The following is an 18,832-nucleotide window of genomic DNA, read 5'->3' on the forward strand; positions in this document are numbered from 1 at the left end:
TGTTGTCATGGCTTGAGATCATGTCGGCACAAAACCAGGAACCCACCAGTTGGACTTCACGCTGTGGTAATTTTGTCAGTGGCTTCAGGAGAAGTAGGTTCAGAGCCTCAGTCTCTGCTTTTAGCTATCAGATGAGGAAGCAGGCAGATCCGCGAAGACAGGCTTCTCTCTTCAGGAAATAGTTAGGTAGTTTTAACTATAACTTATCTCTTTCTGATTCAAATGTTAGAAGGCTTGGGTTTTGTCTGTTGCTGGTCATGAGGAGATCATCACTGAACTTAGTGCTCTGAAACAGCCCATGAACACATGGGCTCCATTTATGACCCTGGCACAGATATCAGAGACATGGCTTTTAAACCTGAGCAGCAGAGATTTCCAGATGTGAGCAAAAGTTGTTATTCTTGGCTCTTGGGTTCACTTGCTGCAAGCAGATGCTTCCACTTCTCTGAACAAAGCATGAAAGCTTCAGTTTTAACATATGAAGGGCACTCTGGGTTTTGAGACTCCTTCATTCTTACCTCCCAAGCTGTTGCAAAAAAACATCCTTCATCTAGCTGACCTACTGCATTTTTGCCATGACACAGTCTGAATTCACCATTTCACCCAGTGCTTTTGTTCCCCTGCAGCCAGAGGGCAAAGGCATTAAAGGGAATGTGCTGAGTCAGCAGTGCTGGTGTGTAGCTGTAGTGGCTTTCAGCATGTATCTTTCCCTAACAATTCCTGTCCATTCATTCTTTCAACCTTAAAATCCTACCTAAAAACAAGCTCTTACTAAGGAGGATGGTTCATGCCTTCCCTTTGTCTCCATTGATGCCAAGGTGTTTTTTCTTTGTTTCTTGAATTTTGTGTTTTGATGCCTGAATGATTATTAACAATCCACCCTCTTCTCAGTAAATGAAATAATAAAGAAATTAGTTGAATGCCATCAGTAATTAACCAAGGGAAGAATGTTTGCAATGCCAAAGAGATCTTTAATTTAGCAAAAGCACAGTAAAATCCCGTGCAGGATGTTAAATTCAGCAATGTTCTCATAAGAAGTAAAATGTGATAGCTTCCCCAAAAATATAATACATTCCCAATCACTTGAAATCCCCGTGACTCAATGCAATGATAAAATACTTAAGATGAGACACCTTTTGAGAAAGAAACACTTTAGTGAAACCACTCACAACTGGATGAAATGCAGGATGCCTGGAATGAGGTGCTTTGTTCTCTAACATATGTGCTATGGAACACAAACCTCCTTGGTAATCCAAATGACTTGAAAATAAGTGCTAAAAAATGGCATTTTTAAAAATTTTGGCTTTATTATGACTACTTTCTAGGTCTAGCAAGCCTAGAATTTAATCATAAGAAGAAATGTCACCTGGCCACTGCAGAATGACTGAGACTATGGACTTATGGAGCAAGATTTCATTAGACTGCAAAGACCGTAGGTACTTCTTTCTAACTACTTGAGCTGAATGCTAGGTCTGTGTAGCAAAAGCAAACATGGACCTCAGGAGAGAGTTTAGCTGCAGGTGTGGGTGGCAAGTATGAAAAAAAGAAAGGCACTGCCTTTAATTATCACCCAGAGGTCCACCAAGTTGAATTCCTCTGGAACCTGCTGGATCCCATGTCCGGCAGTTTCTCTACTGCCTGCTATGTCTCCTGACACTGCTTCTTACTAATGTCAGTAGAATATTCCCATCATCTTAGATAGAAATCAGACCTAGATCCTTGGAAACAAATGGTCATTAAACCAGCTATATGCAGGCTATCTTTGACTGTAAATTAGGACTATAATATCATGTAAGCAATAAATCACACTGACCTGAAAGAAACTGTTCATTACTTTGGGAAACTATATAACATATTTAGATACCTAAATCTGAGTTTAGACATGAGCTGTAGCCTATGAAAGTTTTGGCCAGTCTATTTGGTTGTGTGATCATTTGCAAGACTGTAAACCGTGACCTATTCTTTTGAAGTAAAATGGGATTCCAGAATTGTGGAAAAGTTATGTAAATGAGCTCAGAATGTGTCTTTGACAGTACATTTGTGATGTCTTCAACATTTCATATAACCCAGGCTAGAAACAGAACTGTGAAAATTCCCATCTCTCACTTCATTGCTCCACATACCATTTCAGCAACCCCAAGATGGAAAAAAACCCTTTGTGCTGCTTGCTACAGTGACTTACATCTTGCACAGCTGCACTTAAGTGCATCTGCAACACTGTAAACCAGATCTGTATAAACCTTTGAGTGTCACCCTGGAGGAAGCTTCAGAATTTAGCAGAGATACGTATTCACTTCAGCAGATGTGCAGAAAAGATACTATCGATCAGGAGAGCATGTGTCACAGTAGGACTCACCGCTTGGAGCATGCTGTCATTGGCTCGGTCCGTGATTTCAGAAACAATGAATAAAGCAGCTGAAGAATGAAGCAAAACAAACACTATAAATCACATAAAAGAGTAGGAAAGTAATTCAAATCCCTTCTGTTTGCAAGAGCATCTTTAAAAAAAAGCAGGCATCCCCAGCAGCAGCTCCTTCAACTACTTCGGTACCTTCAGAAAAAAACTGCCCAGCAAATTTATGACATGGCACAGTGCTGTCAGTTCCCCTTCCCTTCATCATCCTATTCTGTGAAACTCTGCATTGTACTTGTGCTGACCAAGAGAGCTCATGAGGTCCCTTTTAAACACCTAGCGTAACACAAAATTTTTTTGTGATGTTTTCTAGTTGCAGACTTTCAGCAGTTGGAGCTTGTGGTAGGAGAGATTAATGTAACCCAGCTTTAGCCATACAAAAGCATTTCAATCTAAGGTGATTTGTTTCCTTTTACTGCCAAGAGAGAGGACAGGTCATCCCTTTCTGACAGAAGTAAGTATGAAGTGGTGACATGAATTAACGCCTGGATTCTCCACTGGCAAATAACCTGGGCCAGAGTGTGTTTGCTGTCCCTGAGAGCAGTGGTGTAACATGGCTCAGGTCCTTATCTCAAGTCTCTTCCCCTATGGAACAGGGCATCCTATCCGTTTCTGGACATAATCTGAGAGCACGCTAGCTGTTGCTGGCCTGAAATGTGTCAAGCGTGTGCCAAACACAAACAAGATAGGCAATTGTGGCCACAGAGCTTGAGTATCTGCCCTGGCCTTATTTAAATTACTGGTATAGCTGTAGTCCTACTGTCAGTGACTAGGATCTTAAATCTTGCACAAAACTCTACTCTTGGTCAGAACAGATTGACCTTCAGTCAGCCACAGACATTGCTACCAGTTGGTTTGGATTCACACAATGTAATAGAGGTGAACTGGTTTCATTAATACAAGGTTATTTCTGCTTACTCCAGCCTGGAAGCTACTCCCACTGAGGCCAAAGCTAAACCTTGCTTTGACTTCAGTCGGAGTAAGAGACTTCTGCTTTATCTATCTGATGTGCTGGAAAGGATGGTGTTAGCAGTTGAACGTCTGGATTTGTTCTTGATTGTGCAGGACTGATTTTTCTGCAATGTCTTTTCAGTTTACTTAGGCTTAAGGAATCCAGAATACAGATAGACAGTTCAAACCTCCTGGGTTTCTCCAAAGTTCACAGAGCCCAGCAGGCATACCGTAGATAATGGTACACAAACAAGCAGATGGAGCCATCCCAACTGACTTTACAATGATGTCCTGGTTTCAGCTGAGATGAGTTATTTTTCTTCTTAGTAGCTGGTGCAGTGCTCGTGAGAACAATGCTGATAACACACTGATGTTTTCGGTTGTTGCTGGGTAACATTTATACTAAATCAAGGACTTTTCAGCTTCTCAGGCCCTGCCAGCAAGAAGGCTGGAGGGGCACAAGAACTTGGGAGGGGACACAGCCAAGACAGCTGACCCAAACTAGCCAAAGGGATATTCCATACCATATGAATGTCATGCTGAGTATATGTAAACTGGGGAAAGAAGGTAGGGAGGTATGTTTGGCATTATGGCATTTGTCTTCCCAAGTAACCGTTACACGTGATGAAGGCCTGTTTTCCTGGAGATGGCTGAATGCCTGCCGATGGGAAGTGGTGAATGAATTCCTTGTTTTGCTTTGCTTGCGTGTGGAGCTTTTACTTTACCTATTAAACTGTCTTCATCTCAACCCATGAGTTTTCTCACTTTTACTCTTTGATTCTTCCGCCATCCCACCAGGGGGAGAATGAGCGAGCCACTGTGTGGTGCTTGGTTGCTGGCCAGGGTTAAACCATGACAAATGACTAAGCCAAATATGGATGGAGCCAAAAGGGACTAGGATTTCCCTGATGACTGGGGCAGAACTACAATATCTGCACCATGCTTGTATAGATGATAATTTCTTCTTCTGTAAATTCATTGTGTCAAAATTATAGGAAGCCCACATGTTTCAGTGAAAAAAGTAATTATTGCCCTAAATAATAATATTGACCTAAATAATTTGTCTAAATTAGTAATCAGTTCTTATAGATGTTATGGCTAATCTATTAACACAAAGTGTTGAAAATAATCCGCTTGCATATACTACCAGTATAGATCCTGTACCTCTTTAGAAGCAGAGTTAGCAAAGCAGAACTTTTGTGCTACCCATTTCATTTTACCTTGTGTGGCTTCATACTCTGTAGAATCAGGGCAAAGATTATTCAAGTAATCTGTAGAAAATAATCAAACAGAGACATCCAGTAATCAGAATACAGACCCACATAATTTGTAATGTTAGCTAAAACATAAAATCACAGAATCATGGAATCACAGAATGGTTTGGGTTGGAAGGGACCTTAAAGATCATCTAATTCAACCCCCCTGCCATGAGCAGGGACATCTTCCACTAGATCAGGTTGCTCAAAACCTCATCCAACCTGGTCTTGAGCACTTCCAGGCACCCACAGTAATGTCTCGTATCACTTTATTCCCAAATAATTGTGTATAGCCTCTTTCCACAGCAAAACTCATCTTTGACTGCATTCTACTTTCAGAATCAATGCAAAAGCACTGATACAGATTCGGACTCATCACATAACTTGGCAGGTACAAACGAATAAATGGAGAGTGACAAAAATATTGCTTTGTTTCTCAGCCAAGAGAACTGCTGAGTAGCCCCATTTTACAAATAATTGTTTTTCTAATGAATTCTATTTTCCCATCTGAATGAACAGTGTTGGCTGCAACGACTGATTTTCTCTATTTATAGCAGATTAATTATATGCGGTTTATAGACACAGGAAGGAAGACTATGGTTCTGTGCATGCAGAGTTCAATGATTACTACTGAACTCAATCACATTCTGAAAATAGGTTCTGTAACATGCACACAATAGGACTTACACTTACAGGAATTTTATTTGCATTATATACAAACCTTTAATCTGTCAGTTTTCCTTGGACTACTGGCCTTGGATCATCTGACTGTTCTTTGTCTAAGTCTTTATGCTTTTAATGACTGCAGTATACGAGTGCTACCATTAAAAAGCCTAATCCTGAAAGACTTTGTTCTTTTCTTTCTGATAGATCCAGGCTACTAAATTCTACATCCAAGAATCAGGCCTCCATGCTGAGAATGGTGCTGTGCATGGATATGCGTTCCACTGAACGTTCTATCCATATATGTTTCTCCTTCTAGTGCTATGCCCTCCCTGGCATCCTGAAATCTTCCTGGTTTTTACCTGCATTCAGGAAAGCATCTGCCTGTACTCAAGTCAGGCAGGAAGGGGTTGTGCGGTGTTATCAGGCAGTATTTATCATTCCTTTTCACAGCTGCAAGATCTGTCCTTGGCTGTGGACATTCAACTGAGTGGGCAACTCCTTTTGGCTGTAGTACAACCAATATCCTCATAAAATACCCTTCCTTATGTGGTAGAAACAGTTATGGACACACAAGTACACCTACATATTTTAATTTTTTTTTACTCTATCTAGAGAATCTGAAGGACTGCACTGTTCCAGACCTCTATCCTAGCAGGCGAAGAGTGGCTTGGTTTCTTGAGGTGAGGAGCTGAAGCAGTAAACCTATTTTCTGGAATATCTTAATCCAGCAGACTTTATCTCACTACACACAAGAGCTTTCATTTTCCCCGTTAGTACCTGTAACTGGGACAAGGAGGAGCTCAAGCTGCCTCAAGCATAAATGGAATACAACCATTGGAGCTGCACTGAAACCCTTCCAGCTCTCCTCACAAAATACCACACTTCATGTTTGCAATTTACCTTGTCGACCACAGAAATGGGCAGAGTAAATGGAGCACAGTGCGGGTATTGCTGGCAGGGTCATGCCAAGTCCTTTTTCTTAGATGCAATATTTGTGCACATGCACTAAAACCACTGTAAGGATCGTGTGAGACTACCAAGTACTGCAACCCACAAATCTGGAAAGTTGCCCTTAATGTAGACACACCCAGAGAGGGAAGCAAGTCACACAGAAAATATGTCCTACTATTGGCATTTGTATTGCTCGTACTAAAAAAGCAAAACCAGCTGTGAATAATGAGTTGCATCCTTGATCAAAGTGTCTAGAGCAAGAAGAAACTGCTGCTAATCTGTGCTGAGAATAAAAATTTAATATGGTCACTTTGTTCTGCATTTATAGGAGTCCCTTCAAATATGCCGTGCCCTTCATTGACTGTCGAGCACGGGCAGGGTGTTTAGCTTCCTTTTTACTGTCTCACACATAACTCATCTTGCATCCTTCTCCACCCACACATATACAGAGTCCCAAAGCATTTCTACATCTTTATGTCTACAGATCCTTGCTCTTTTGTGTTCTGATCTGACTAAACTACTTGACAACACTGAGATTCATTGTTACATTTCACCATTTCCTTCCCCAACCAGTTCATCAGTTACAAACCTAAACTTCACAATTCTTTCCAGGGGCCACATCCTGCTTCAGAAAGCTTGCTCCCCTCACAGGTTCACACTTGCTAGATTTGCTGTGGCTTGTAAAGAATGACCCACAAGCAGGAACACAACTCCACTCAGAGAAACTCCAGGTGGGAGTGATATATATATGGTCCTGAATGTAAAGGGAAGTTGTTACTGTAAATGTACAGTATATGACATTTACATCTGTAAATGTACTGTTAATGTAAATTTGGATATCTCTCTCCTGCAATGCAGAGGAATTGGACTGGGATTTTGACTTAAAGTTATCAGTAGCCTTAGGTGTACTGCTCATAGAGCTTAGGGTGCAGTACTAAGTATAGCTGCTTTGTTGATGGAGTAGAAGGAGATGATGCTTGCCACTGTCACACAGGATGCACTGCAGAGCCCCCTTTCTGGGGACTGCTGTCTCCTACTGTCTCTGATAATTGCCCTTGATGTAAATAAAATCAAATTTGTTTGCTGGAAGTGAGGCTGAACTCCACCTCTCCTAATTCACAGAAGGAGAAAGCCAAGAAGGAATGGCTAAAAGCACTGACTTCACACTTTTTTTGTGACCTTTCAGCTTGGTTGTGCTGAAGAAGTGCCTGCTCCTTTCCAGGCTCCAGGACATTTCCTGAATCCTGTACTAAGCATACTGGAGTTCCCAGGAAATCCCACACTGCTTCAGTCTTATTTTAGCTGTCTTGGCATCAGTGTGTGGCACAGTGGAAGCACAGAACATCATGGGAGGGTTTCCACTGAGTACCTTTGAGAGTAATTTTACTGACCTGTGAGCAGCACACGATACTGGAAGACACGCTGCACCACTTTCAAAAGCTGGTGTTTCACACTCTGAGGGCTGCCATCAGAGTTCTGCTGTCCTCAATGGAAGTGAAAGGAAACACAAAGATCAGGGATGTGTGAGCTCAGAAGCAAACTGTTGTCTCCACCTGATGTATACTATGGAATTTTGCTACCAGTTGCATGCATAAATTTCATTGAACCATTCCCAATTTACCCAGCTTGCTCAGGATATATGTTGTGTGTGTATATATTGTGACTGTAAGTAAAGTACTGTAAACAATTTATTTCCTATGGCATCATTCACAAATAGTTTGGACTCAGAAGGAAAAGGAGGAAAGCAAATACCATTTAGAAGGTAAAGGTTGGATAAAGGTTTTAGGGTGGCATCTGAAGACAGGTATTGAGATCTCAATGAAGTTTGTCATTGAAGTTCCTTTTTTGGACTGAAAGTAAAGTGTCTTCTGGCTGAAACATTTTAGTATCTTATTTCAGCAACTGAGCAAAATACAGCAAAGCATCTCCCTGTGGTTGAGTTGGAACTCAATGTCCAGAGACATTACCCCGACCAGCAATTAAGTGCCACGCAGCTGCTCGCTCACTCCCTCACCACCCAGAGGGATGGGGAGGAGAACTGGAAAGGAATTTTTGTAAAACTCGAGGGGCTGACTGCTCTCACCAAATTTACATTCAAGATTGTGCTTAGCATTCCCAGTCCCCCACACTCAAGTCAAAGGTGCCAGAAACAAGATGAGGCCCTAAATTCTGTGGTGTTAGACTGGAAAGCTAATAGTGGTCATTAAATAAATAAATAAATAAATAGGAAAGGACTGAGAGACACCTCCCCATCATTTGTCCATGTATGCATGCTTGCAAGAGGGCAAGAAGTTACAGAGCTCACTGATTCTAGGGCAAAATCCTGCTGAACTTATCCTAGGAAAAGCCTCATCTACTTTTTTAGAAATAAATGCTAATTCTCAGTATTGATAGTTAAGACAGAAGTGTATAGGCATGTGGCTGGGAGGGATGCTGGGAATACAGGCTGCCAGTAGAAAGCCTGCATTTGCCAAGTTTATGTTCAGAGCAGTGTGAGACATCAGAGCTCCCCTCAGCTGCTAACAGGAAGTAATTGTGGTGACTGCAAGGTATCTGTTTGTAAATGCTGACTTCCAAATGTCTTTTGAAATTAATGGCTATCCTTAATATTTCACATGTGCTGCAGAGAAAAATATAATCCATACCCCACAGAGCTGGCATTCTAAATAACCATTAAGGTCTGATCACTAATTTATCCTTACAGCCCCTCTGCCACCCAAGTAAACATTGTTATTTCTCTTAACATACAAGGATAATAAGAAACAGATTTTCTAGACCCACAATAAAGCAGCATAGCTTTTAATCATTTTAGCTCAATGGAATCAGTGTGGCCCAACTGAACTTTCCCATCCACATATGGGTTTATGCTTTTGAAATTATGTGAAGTGGCCACATTGCCAGTGCTTTAAAATGTAAGCGGGAATCATGGAATTTCTGTCACATGTATCTTGATGGTGTTTTCCAGTTATTCGGCATGGATGACTGAGTTAACACAACTGGAAAATACATGCTCCTTGCTACAGGGCCAGAGGCTACAGAGCATTCAGGGAGTCTAGATGAAAAGAACGCTGCACGTGTCTGGCCAGTGGAGTTTGTGTTTTCCTGTGCAGTTCAGTGTTGCCTGTCACAACATCCTCTAAACAGAGGAAGTAGTTAACAGGCATTTAAAAATGCAGAGAAATGCCAGTTGTAAAGATGTTGTGGGTTGATCCCTGCCAGCAGCTAAGCACACATAGAGGCTAAACATAATTTCATCCTGGCCAGACCCAGTACAAAAGAAAGGATAGAAAATGCAGTGAAAGAAGAGAAGATATGAAGAGATAGTAATAATAATAGTTATTAACTCAAACACATCCTCAAAGAGCTTGATAAGTTAATATGTGACTGAGAAACTACTCCACTATGTGCATACATTTCAGCAAAATATACTTACAAATCTGTAAATTCACAAACATTCTATATGTGCATACACAGGGGTGTGTGGGCATCAAACAGACACAGAAAAACATTATTCATATGTGAACATCTCACTTCAGTTTTAGCACTAGGATGTGTGAAAAGAGCTTTTTTCCCATTCTACCCTGTGAATACTGGTGGAGTTGCATAAAAAGTATGCTGTGAGTAAGCCCTGTGGCACAGCTATGCATTAGTGCAGGTAAAAAAACATGGGAGCGTTACCTCAAACTCCTGAATTATGGTAGCCAGTTGGGAATATTTAAGGCAGGTTTCATCCAGCAAAGCCAAATTCTTATCAAACTGCATGATGTATGCTGTGTGGTGATTCAGCCTTGATTTTCTGGAGACAAAAACATCAGCAACTTTCTGCTGTTCCTTCCTAAGGCCACAGAAAGAAAAGAAGAGGCAAATATATAAATAAATAAAAATTAAATAAAAGCTATTCTTGTTTCTCATTGTATTAGACCCACAGGGGCTAAGGACATTGTGCACCTAAAACATAAGTTAAATGGCAGGAAGAAGGGAGTGCTTCACTGACATACTGGACAACAAAACAGGCTGCTGTAGAATGGGCACCACGAGAGGCTGATCCTTTGGCTGTGCTTTTGCCATGGCAGCACTGTGTGTCTGTAGCGGGTAGGATGTCTCCTTTACGGAGACTTTAGTTGCTGCAGCGCTTTGAGCACTGGTTATGGGGGACAGTATAATGTCTTCAGATGTAATATCATATCTTCAGCTCTTCCTTCATTGCCCCCTTCTTAGCACTGCCCCACCATCATCTGTCTCAGCACCCAGTTGCACAGCACTGAAATATTTACGAAGCATGTACGAGAACATGACAAAATCTGAGATTGCAAATGAATAATCATAGTTAGGGAGGAGCATGAGTTCCTGGGGATGTCAGAGCAACAGATTGTCTGGGGGAGCGCAGGCACAGGGAAGGACTTACTGGAAGATTCAGAGGTGGTGGTGACTTCGGAACCTGTATGAGCACAGCCCTATGCCGTATGTCATTATTGTGTCGGCAGCATTTGCAACACGGCCCTCTTTTTTCCTCAGTGCCACAGAGTTGTTCTCACAGAACCTTAGGGCATTTTCAGTTGTGTCCCTTTTGTCTTTGTGAACATACAGCATGCTGCTAGAGTAGGGCTGTGAATTCTTTAGAAACAAGTCACACCGTTTCTCTTTGTGTTATGAGTGCATGAATCATAACTCATTGATGACATTTTTAAAGTCTTTCTGTTGTTTGTGACAGTCCCTTGGTGGACACAAACCCATTTACAGCTACCTTTAGCCTTTTCTTTCCTTGTGAGCTTTGACTTGAAAGTGCAGAGCTGACAAGGAGAGCTGTGCCCTGCATTTAGGGTTGTTACTGAAAAGTTCTCCTGTTCTAATTGACTTCCTTAACTGTGCAGTGGCAGGGCTGGGATAGGATCAGCCACTGTCAGAAACCACTGTCTCCTGGAGTCCCACAGGGTGGAGGTGTGAGGCTGCATCATCCATCATCAGCTGTCAGGGACAGAGTAGCTCCATCTAGGTCAGGGCCTGCACTGGTTGTGGTAGGTTTAGTCGGTTGGGACTGCAGTGGTAATTTCTCTTAGACATTCCTGTTCTGGCAGTTTTATAGTCTAGGGCCTGGCAGCCTGGCTTAACTCAGAGGTCTTAAATGAATGAATTTTTGAGCTTTGTCTGACCTAGGCATGGTCTTATTTTCTCATGGAAAGACTTTGCCCTGTAAGGATGTTTGGCTTAGGTGGAGTCCCTCAGCAGACTGACGGTGTCTGTTTGGCTTGGAAGCCTAGCCTGTGCAGAGCCGCCTTGGTGCTGGAAGTGAGGGGTGTCCCTTATCTGAGAGCTATGCAGTTGCTACGTAGATTTCTGTAAGCAGATGATCCTTAGGATCGATTTTGATGTCTGCTGTTCCTGCCTCTCGTGGCATCAGCCTGTGACCTTCAGGCCATGAGTGTGAAGCTGCTTGGTGATGACTATGAACTAGCATCAGGATAATGCATATTAAGCAGGCTGTCCTCACACTTGACTGACAGGGCCATTTTGGAGTCATGCACAAATGTTTCAGTATTTGGTTTCTTAGCCTGATAGCCTCTACATTTACTTCCTGCCCGCCTGTATGCAAAATCAGCTGAAGTAGTTCAGGTTTTACTCCTTTCATCTCTGCTAGAATCCCAGCCTCCCTGCTAGTGGGGTCAAGGGGACACTGATAAGTTCACCCACCTTCTGTGCAGGGTACATTAAGGCCATCAAACCATGCCATTCCATACTTGCCATTTAAGGACTCTTTCTTCCAGTTCTCCCAGGATGTCTTGGTGTAATTCATAAATTTCAGGGAGTTCACGTAAGCCCTGCTTGAGTTTAACTTCTTCCTGTTCATTTTCATCTTCTTCTCCAAGCACTTTCAAGATACCTTCATAGAAATCCTGTGAACAACAATACAGAAATAAGGCAAACAGACTTAAAAGACAACTGTTTTCTGAAATTATCATTACAATTTCTTGACTCCTAAATGATACTTTCTTGGAATTGTAATATATGCCATCAATAGTCATAGAGTGTGCTCAGCATAGCAAGGCAATCATAGCATATGTGTTCTTCCATCCATTAGTGCATACACGTTTTCAGCTGAATTCCACCATCCTGTCAACCCAAAATTGAACATTTCACCTGACCAAGCCATCAGACCCTTATGCATAAAATGAGTTTGAAATCTTTATTTACCTTGCCTTTTTTTCCTGCTTTTCTGGGTGTAGTTGGTCTCATTTTTATAGTGTTTCTTAACCATAAACATAATTTTAAAAAATGAAAGATGAGATTTTTTAGTTACTTCATTGAGTCCAACAGCTTGACATGAAAAACATCAGTGCCTACATGTCTTGTGCTAAACTTTGCAACACTTGTCTCCAAATCTGAACTTAAAGAAAGGAAGAAGCTATAAATTTAAGCTATGCAACAAATCATTTTCCCTATGAAACCTAACTGAGACATTTTTTCCTCATCTTAGAAATGGTTTTGATCCTGAAGTGGTGGGCACACAAGTAATTTCCTCTATATTAAAATGTGGCCAGCTCTGGTACATAATAGAGCACCTGTTTAAGACTGTGTAGCAAAATGTTTCCCCAGCTTTGACTTGGAAGTGAGGAATAAGGCCTCCATCTGAAACAGCAGTAATAATTTGTGTTAAGATTCCCAGGCATTAGAAAACCATCCCAACAGCAGCCACAAATATTTTATGTGTAAAACATTATTTGAAGTCTCCTTCATCCAGAGCTCTGGATGCTGAAATGTTTTCAGGTCGAAGCCTTATTCCTACAGGCTCCATCTTCTCTGCTTCAGACTTGTAAAGGAGCCTTTGCTGGCACCTGAGTATGCTCAAGAAACTTCGGCCCCTGTGGTGCCATGGCCCCTTTCAGGCTTTTACCAGCCATTGCTGTTTCCCCTGCCTGCTGCTGCCAGACACAGCCCCTCTTCACAGGCAGTGGCTAGAGAAGCTCAGGCATTTAAAGCTGCCTGGGCTTTGTGGAGGTCTGAATGCAAACTGTGGCAATGGGGTGCAAGGCAATGCACAACGCAATGCAGGAAAGCTTATAACTAAGGCTTTGCTGCTCAGTGGCATGAGAACCCAAACCCAGGGGTTCTGGCTGCCTTTGCCAGGAGCTGGGGCACTGTAACTAGTGATTGTCTTCATAGCGTATCTGGTGTTCAAAAGCAGGAGCCTTCATTCAATGAAATGGAAAGGATGTGATTTCAGCATCTGCTTCATCAGTATTGCTACAAAGTACAAGTAATTGAAAAGTGTTAGTATAGTATTCAGTGATTGCCTGGGCATGGTCCTGCTGCACTGTTACAAGTTTAATTCTGCTCTGTATTCCTTGTAAGGAGATCTGTTCCTCCATCAGGGTCAGCTTGGGCTCCTTACTGTTACATTTTTCATTTCCGTTAGTCAGGCTTTCATGGGCAAAGTGTCTGAATCTCAGTTTTTCTATGAAAATAAGTGAACAATTAGAAACCTAAGTGCATCCCAGTTTGTGATGAGAGCAGAAACTGGGCATTCATATACAATTATTATGAACTAGTTCTGTGAGTGCCTTTTCCAATCTTTTTCTGCGTCCCAGTAAGCCATGAAGTGCATGGAGTTTTTTATTGCACAAGATGAGGAAAAAAGGGGTAAGAGTGAAAACTAGAGTAAATAATCAAAACAGCTCAGTAAAGAGGCCACATTAACTGTGAGGTTTGAAAGCTCCTGAAACTCATTTTGGTACAGCAGCTGCAGACTAGGAGATTGCAGAGCTCCCTTCCTTATAAAAACCCCATTTGTCCTTACCTGACCTTTTTTTTTTTTTTTTTTTGGGGGGGTGTGTGTGTGAGGGTAACACTAGGGGGGTACAGCATCCTCTCTGATTTCTAGTCAGCCTACACACACTGTTTTTTTCCAGTAAGTACCTCAAATCAGGTATTGTTTTTCAATTCAGCAATAAAAATATTTGAATGGAGGCTTTGTAGTTGAATATACTTAGATTCATTGACTTTGAAGCCAAGAGGGACCATATTGATATGATATGATCAAGTGTGGTCTGGTCAGTAGTACAGACTGCAAGACTTACTAGAATATAGCATTACTAGGAAAACAACCAACTTTGATTTAGGACAGAATTTACCACATTATGGATATGCTAACACTGCATCCTGAGGAAAAAAAAAAAAGTGCCAAAAGGGGCTTTTGGTGTTCTCATGAAGGATCAGGTAGCTCATAATGACATAGAAAGCCCAAGCATCTAGTCAAAGCAGAGCTGGTAGTAAAGCCCTGGTTGCATCCTGTCAGACTAAGACCATCACACCAGGAGTTGTTCTTCCAGCAGGTTCACACTGAGCTCTGCTTCAGCCCAAGATCTAGTGTGACAAAAAGCTTTAGTGTCTGACCAGTTTGGCCAGATCCATGCTATCAATGTATTTTTTCACATGCTACTCTGCAAGCAGTGAGCTATTATTAACACGGTGGTTTTTTCAAAGATATATTAAAAACATTCTCTGTCTACCCATAGAAGCCAATTCATCAGAAAAAAAATGCAGCTGCTTTAACAATCACTGAGAAGGTGATTCTGCTGGATGAGTTAATAGAAATGGCAGTTAGATTTTCCACTCAGAGACCATTTCCTGGCCTCCTACTCCACTGTATGTGATGTAGCCAAATACGCTGTGAAAGGAAGCAGGGGCTTGATAAAAAGAAATCTCTAAGGTTGCACAGCTCATTGAAAGATACCAAACTGTTTCTATCTGGCCCTGAACCAGGATGGGATAGGTTGAGTATCTTCCTCTGTCAGGATCTAGTGATCATGAAACCTATTGCCAAAAAGTCAAGTTCTGTTCCCTGAACTTTTAGGGAGAATCTTATGAACTTTCCTGGGCTGCACTGGGATTTACCATGGCATTTCTCATGACTCTACCTTCTATCTAGTGAAGTTTTATAAGTACATGGAGTAATTAAGGAGTCTGAGAGAACTGATTTCCATGAAACTTGCTCATGTCCAGGTATGAGCAACTCAATAGAGTACGCTTCACTGGGGATCCATATTTTACATTAGATAGTCCACTTCAGTTTGGTTAAATCAAAGTAGCTGTCATGATTCCAGCATGCTGGAGATCTAGTTGGTATGACTGTGGTCCTGCTGAAAGGTTCTATAAGGAGCAGGAGAGCCTCTGGGCAAAGAACTTCAAAATTCCTCTCTCTACACCAGTAGGAACTGACTCCAGGCAAGAGCAGATTTTATTCTCCTCAGATTAATTCCTGTTTTTTCCTGTTGTAACACTGTGTAACTGCAATGTACACACTGGCTCTCACTATGAACTGGAATGACTGGAAAATCTAATAGATACTAGCTGAAAGGAAAGTCACACATACACTATGTTTTTTTAGCAATTGTGTCAGATGAAGCATTTGTTTTCTGAAAAGCCACTGTAATTAGGTAAAAAAAAGATCATGATGACAATTTTCCTTTTGACTAAGTATATAATGGATAAAACAAGATCATAATTTTTTTTTTTAAGGAGTATTATTGTGTTTCCTAATTACCTGGGTCTGGTTTCCACAATGTGTCTGCCCTGGTACCACAAATAATGTCCATGTTATGCTACTGCAGCTCCTATTTTTTCTGGTGTGTGAGTAAGCCTTTGTAACTACATATTTCAGCCAGTGTGTGCTCCAGATGCTTTCCATCCAACTAAAACAGTCAATCCATCCTCACAATGCTTTTTCTAACTTAAAGGAATCTGCAACTTTTCGAAGTCCTCAGCCATCGTAATTAATCCAGATTGGGGAAAGGGAAAGAATCCAAAGGGTTCTTTCAGCTTATTGTGTCTGGGGAAGTGAATAGCTGTAGTAAGTTCACTACTGATGTGCCTACTAGTTCACTACTAGTTCACTACTGAAGTAACCTACTATGTTACAGAAATGTCATCTTTTCCAAGTTAACATCAAACAGTTCTTTATCTGCCCACTTTCCACCATAGCTGAGCAACAAGATTAACACCCCTTTCCCACAGGATCTCAGTGGATTTAATCAGTCATTAATTGCCTGCCCCTTTGATTATAATGAATTCTCAGACAAATTATTTCATTCCAGTTGCGTGGATAGCCAGCTTCCTAATGATTAATAAAAAACTTGCAGCATAACAGTAATCACTATAAACATCCATTAAAAAAAAAGTCACTTGAAAATGCTGAGTGCTTGGGAAGCCATTAATCAAATGCAAAGTGCTTTTGCAGTCTCCCTAACTCTAATCAATCATGGCACCTGAAGGTCTGCAAGTCTGTCCCCCAGTCCCCATGTCTAAAAACAGAGGGTACCAAATGCTGAGTTCATATAATTCCCTGCTGGGTTAAAACTTTCTGAAAAGAGCAGCATGAACTGAAGTCATTCAAGTTCAAGGCTCTGATGGCCACAGAGTTCAGTCTCATCCAGGGGCATATAAGCCTACTGATCTCACTCCTGTCTTATGCCTATACCTGCAGCAGTGTTTGTGTGCGCATGTAAAAGCATAACCCAAGCTGGCTAGGTGGCACAGAAGATTAGGAACTGTGACATAAAAATACATTTTTGAAACATAAAACTTCTCATTACATTTTGGGCACCCATAAATAAGCCTTTTATAGCCATGCAACGGCCAAATCCCTAACGTCCCTGAAATAAGCCCTACAAATAATTAAGTGAAACAAATAGGATCAAAACCCACAGCCACAAAAGCTGGTTGGTTTTTTTTTCCTTTCTTTTGTTTGTGCCCATCACTAACACACACACTTCATATTTTTTTACCCAAAAAGGCCTCTGAAGAACTTCTGTTCTCTGCTAGAAATGGGGACTGTAACCTGGAGCTTGTTATAGGGCATGAGACAAGAAGGAATGCAGGGTTAGCTTCAACAAGATCTTACAGTTTATGTGGAGCACTGCCTAACTGTCACATGCTTGGCTCCTGGAATCTGATACCCTCTGTGAGGTGATGAGGCTTACTGTAGGGTGCTGGGATATGAGATGCTTTAGAGAGGCTGGCAGTGCCTGCCAGCGCTGAGAGGAAACAGTGATTACAGGAAAGTGCTGGAAAAAAAAATACTTGGTTACCTGACTCAGGGCTACAGAAAGACAGCCCAATTTACCTGGGATCAGCAACGTGGAAACCTTTGTAGCAGGTAATTGTCTACAGGGACTCTTTCAAAGGAGTCAACAATGCCAGCAGCCAGAGGTTTTTGGTAGAACACTAAGCAAGGAAGTTCGCTGCAGGAGTCAACATCTATGTGAAATGTGATATTCTAATACAAAGGCAAAAGGGGCAGTTAATGGGACAAGAGTTAGTTCTGGATTTTACTTCCAGGATTTTGTAAGCAGATGCAGAAACAGTGAGATTGTGTATTAAATCTCTCCAACAATTGGGCTGAATATGCTTTGGAGTCCAGCTGCAAAAATCAATTGTAGCAATCCTGTATGCATATCAACAACCATTTTGCAAGATGGGATACATCCCATACATACTGTGGTCCTTTAGCCTTTATTAGCCTGAGAACATTTAACCTTGAAGGACACTATTGAAAGGATGGAAAACTAATCTTTTGTCAGCTAAACTACTGCTTCAGGCCACTAGTTTACCCAGGAGAAAAACCTTGATGTGTGTATATATATATATTTGTTATGTTGGGTGATTTCTCTTCTTTAACTTCTACTTGAAAATAATCCAGAGCACAGTAATTCAGTCTGGATCTAGAATATCTGTTTGCTTTTTCTGTGTATAACAGAATAAGCCAAGTTAGATCAGTTCATCCAATGGCATGTGGATCCCTGGGGAACCAGGGGCTACTGCAACCAGTCTAGTAAGGGCAGTTAGGAAATACAGGACTGAAATCAGTTTCTACCTTCACTGTAAAAAGCTGATGGTTCTGCCACCTGCAACAGGCTGAAAGCAGCTATGTAGAAAGGTGAGTAGACTGTAGGAGAGAATGTCAAGATTTTGACTCAAAGGTTTAGCAAAACAGATAGCTCTATTTGAAAGAAAACCTTCTAAAATTGGACAAGAAATGCTGATCAGTTGTTAGATTTATTTCTTAGTTTTCTGTTGTTATTTCTTCCTCTTCTAAAGCAGCAATGTATAAGATACTGATCCATTCATAATGGAAATCCTAGTTCTTGTGTATTGACTACAACGGCAGGAGAACAGAAGGAGACAGGAGTACACCATTATATTTGCTTTGCCAATAGTAATTTATAGTCCTACAGTTTGACTAGCAGTTGTTCTGTAGATGGGAATGGAAGGTTCCTTCTCAGTGGCTCTCAGCACTCTGTTCCCAGCATTAGGCCTGCACTTGCGCCAGAAATTGTGAATTTCTAGTAGCAGATGGTGATTGTAGAGCAAAGCCACACTTCAACAGTTCAAGAGAAATATCTGAAAGGAAAAGTATTTCTGTGACCAAAAAGTGCGCTTTATACTAGAAGGACCAGATTGCTAGACTCTGTGGCTGGATTAGAAGAACTCTGAATGCCTTGCATTCTAAGTAGTATGTTCAAATGTTGGGTGTTGAAGCAAAGTCTCTGCCCGCTCTGTGTTGTTGCATTGTTTCACAGGAATTGCAGGAATTGCCTGCAAT

At 41.4% G+C, this 18,832-nt stretch overlaps 1 protein-coding gene across 3 annotated transcripts in view; it reads right to left on the reverse strand.

Annotated features, from left to right (window-relative positions):
• FGD5 (FYVE, RhoGEF and PH domain containing 5) overlaps positions 1-18,832 on the reverse strand; it is a 110,140-nt gene that overhangs the window by 31,046 nt on the left and 60,262 nt on the right. Inside the window, exons 6-10 of one of the 3 annotated variants that reach the window (XM_055706978.1) lie at positions 11,973-12,128; positions 9,916-10,068; positions 7,629-7,716; positions 4,585-4,635; positions 2,357-2,415 (exon numbers count right to left, since the gene is read on the reverse strand). In XM_055706978.1, coding sequence (XP_055562953.1) covers positions 2,357-2,415; positions 4,585-4,635; positions 7,629-7,716; positions 9,916-10,068; positions 11,973-12,128 — 507 coding nt within the window. Of the gene's footprint in view, positions 1-2,356; positions 2,416-4,584; positions 4,636-7,628; positions 7,717-9,915; positions 10,073-11,972; positions 12,129-18,832 lie in introns of all 3 variants that reach the window. The other 2 variants (XM_055706979.1, XM_055706977.1) reach the window with 2 other exon arrangements.

Source organism: Falco cherrug, chromosome 4 (assembly GCF_023634085.1).
Source record: "Falco cherrug isolate bFalChe1 chromosome 4, bFalChe1.pri, whole genome shotgun sequence".
Lineage (NCBI taxonomy): Eukaryota > Metazoa > Chordata > Aves > Falconiformes > Falconidae > Falco > Falco cherrug.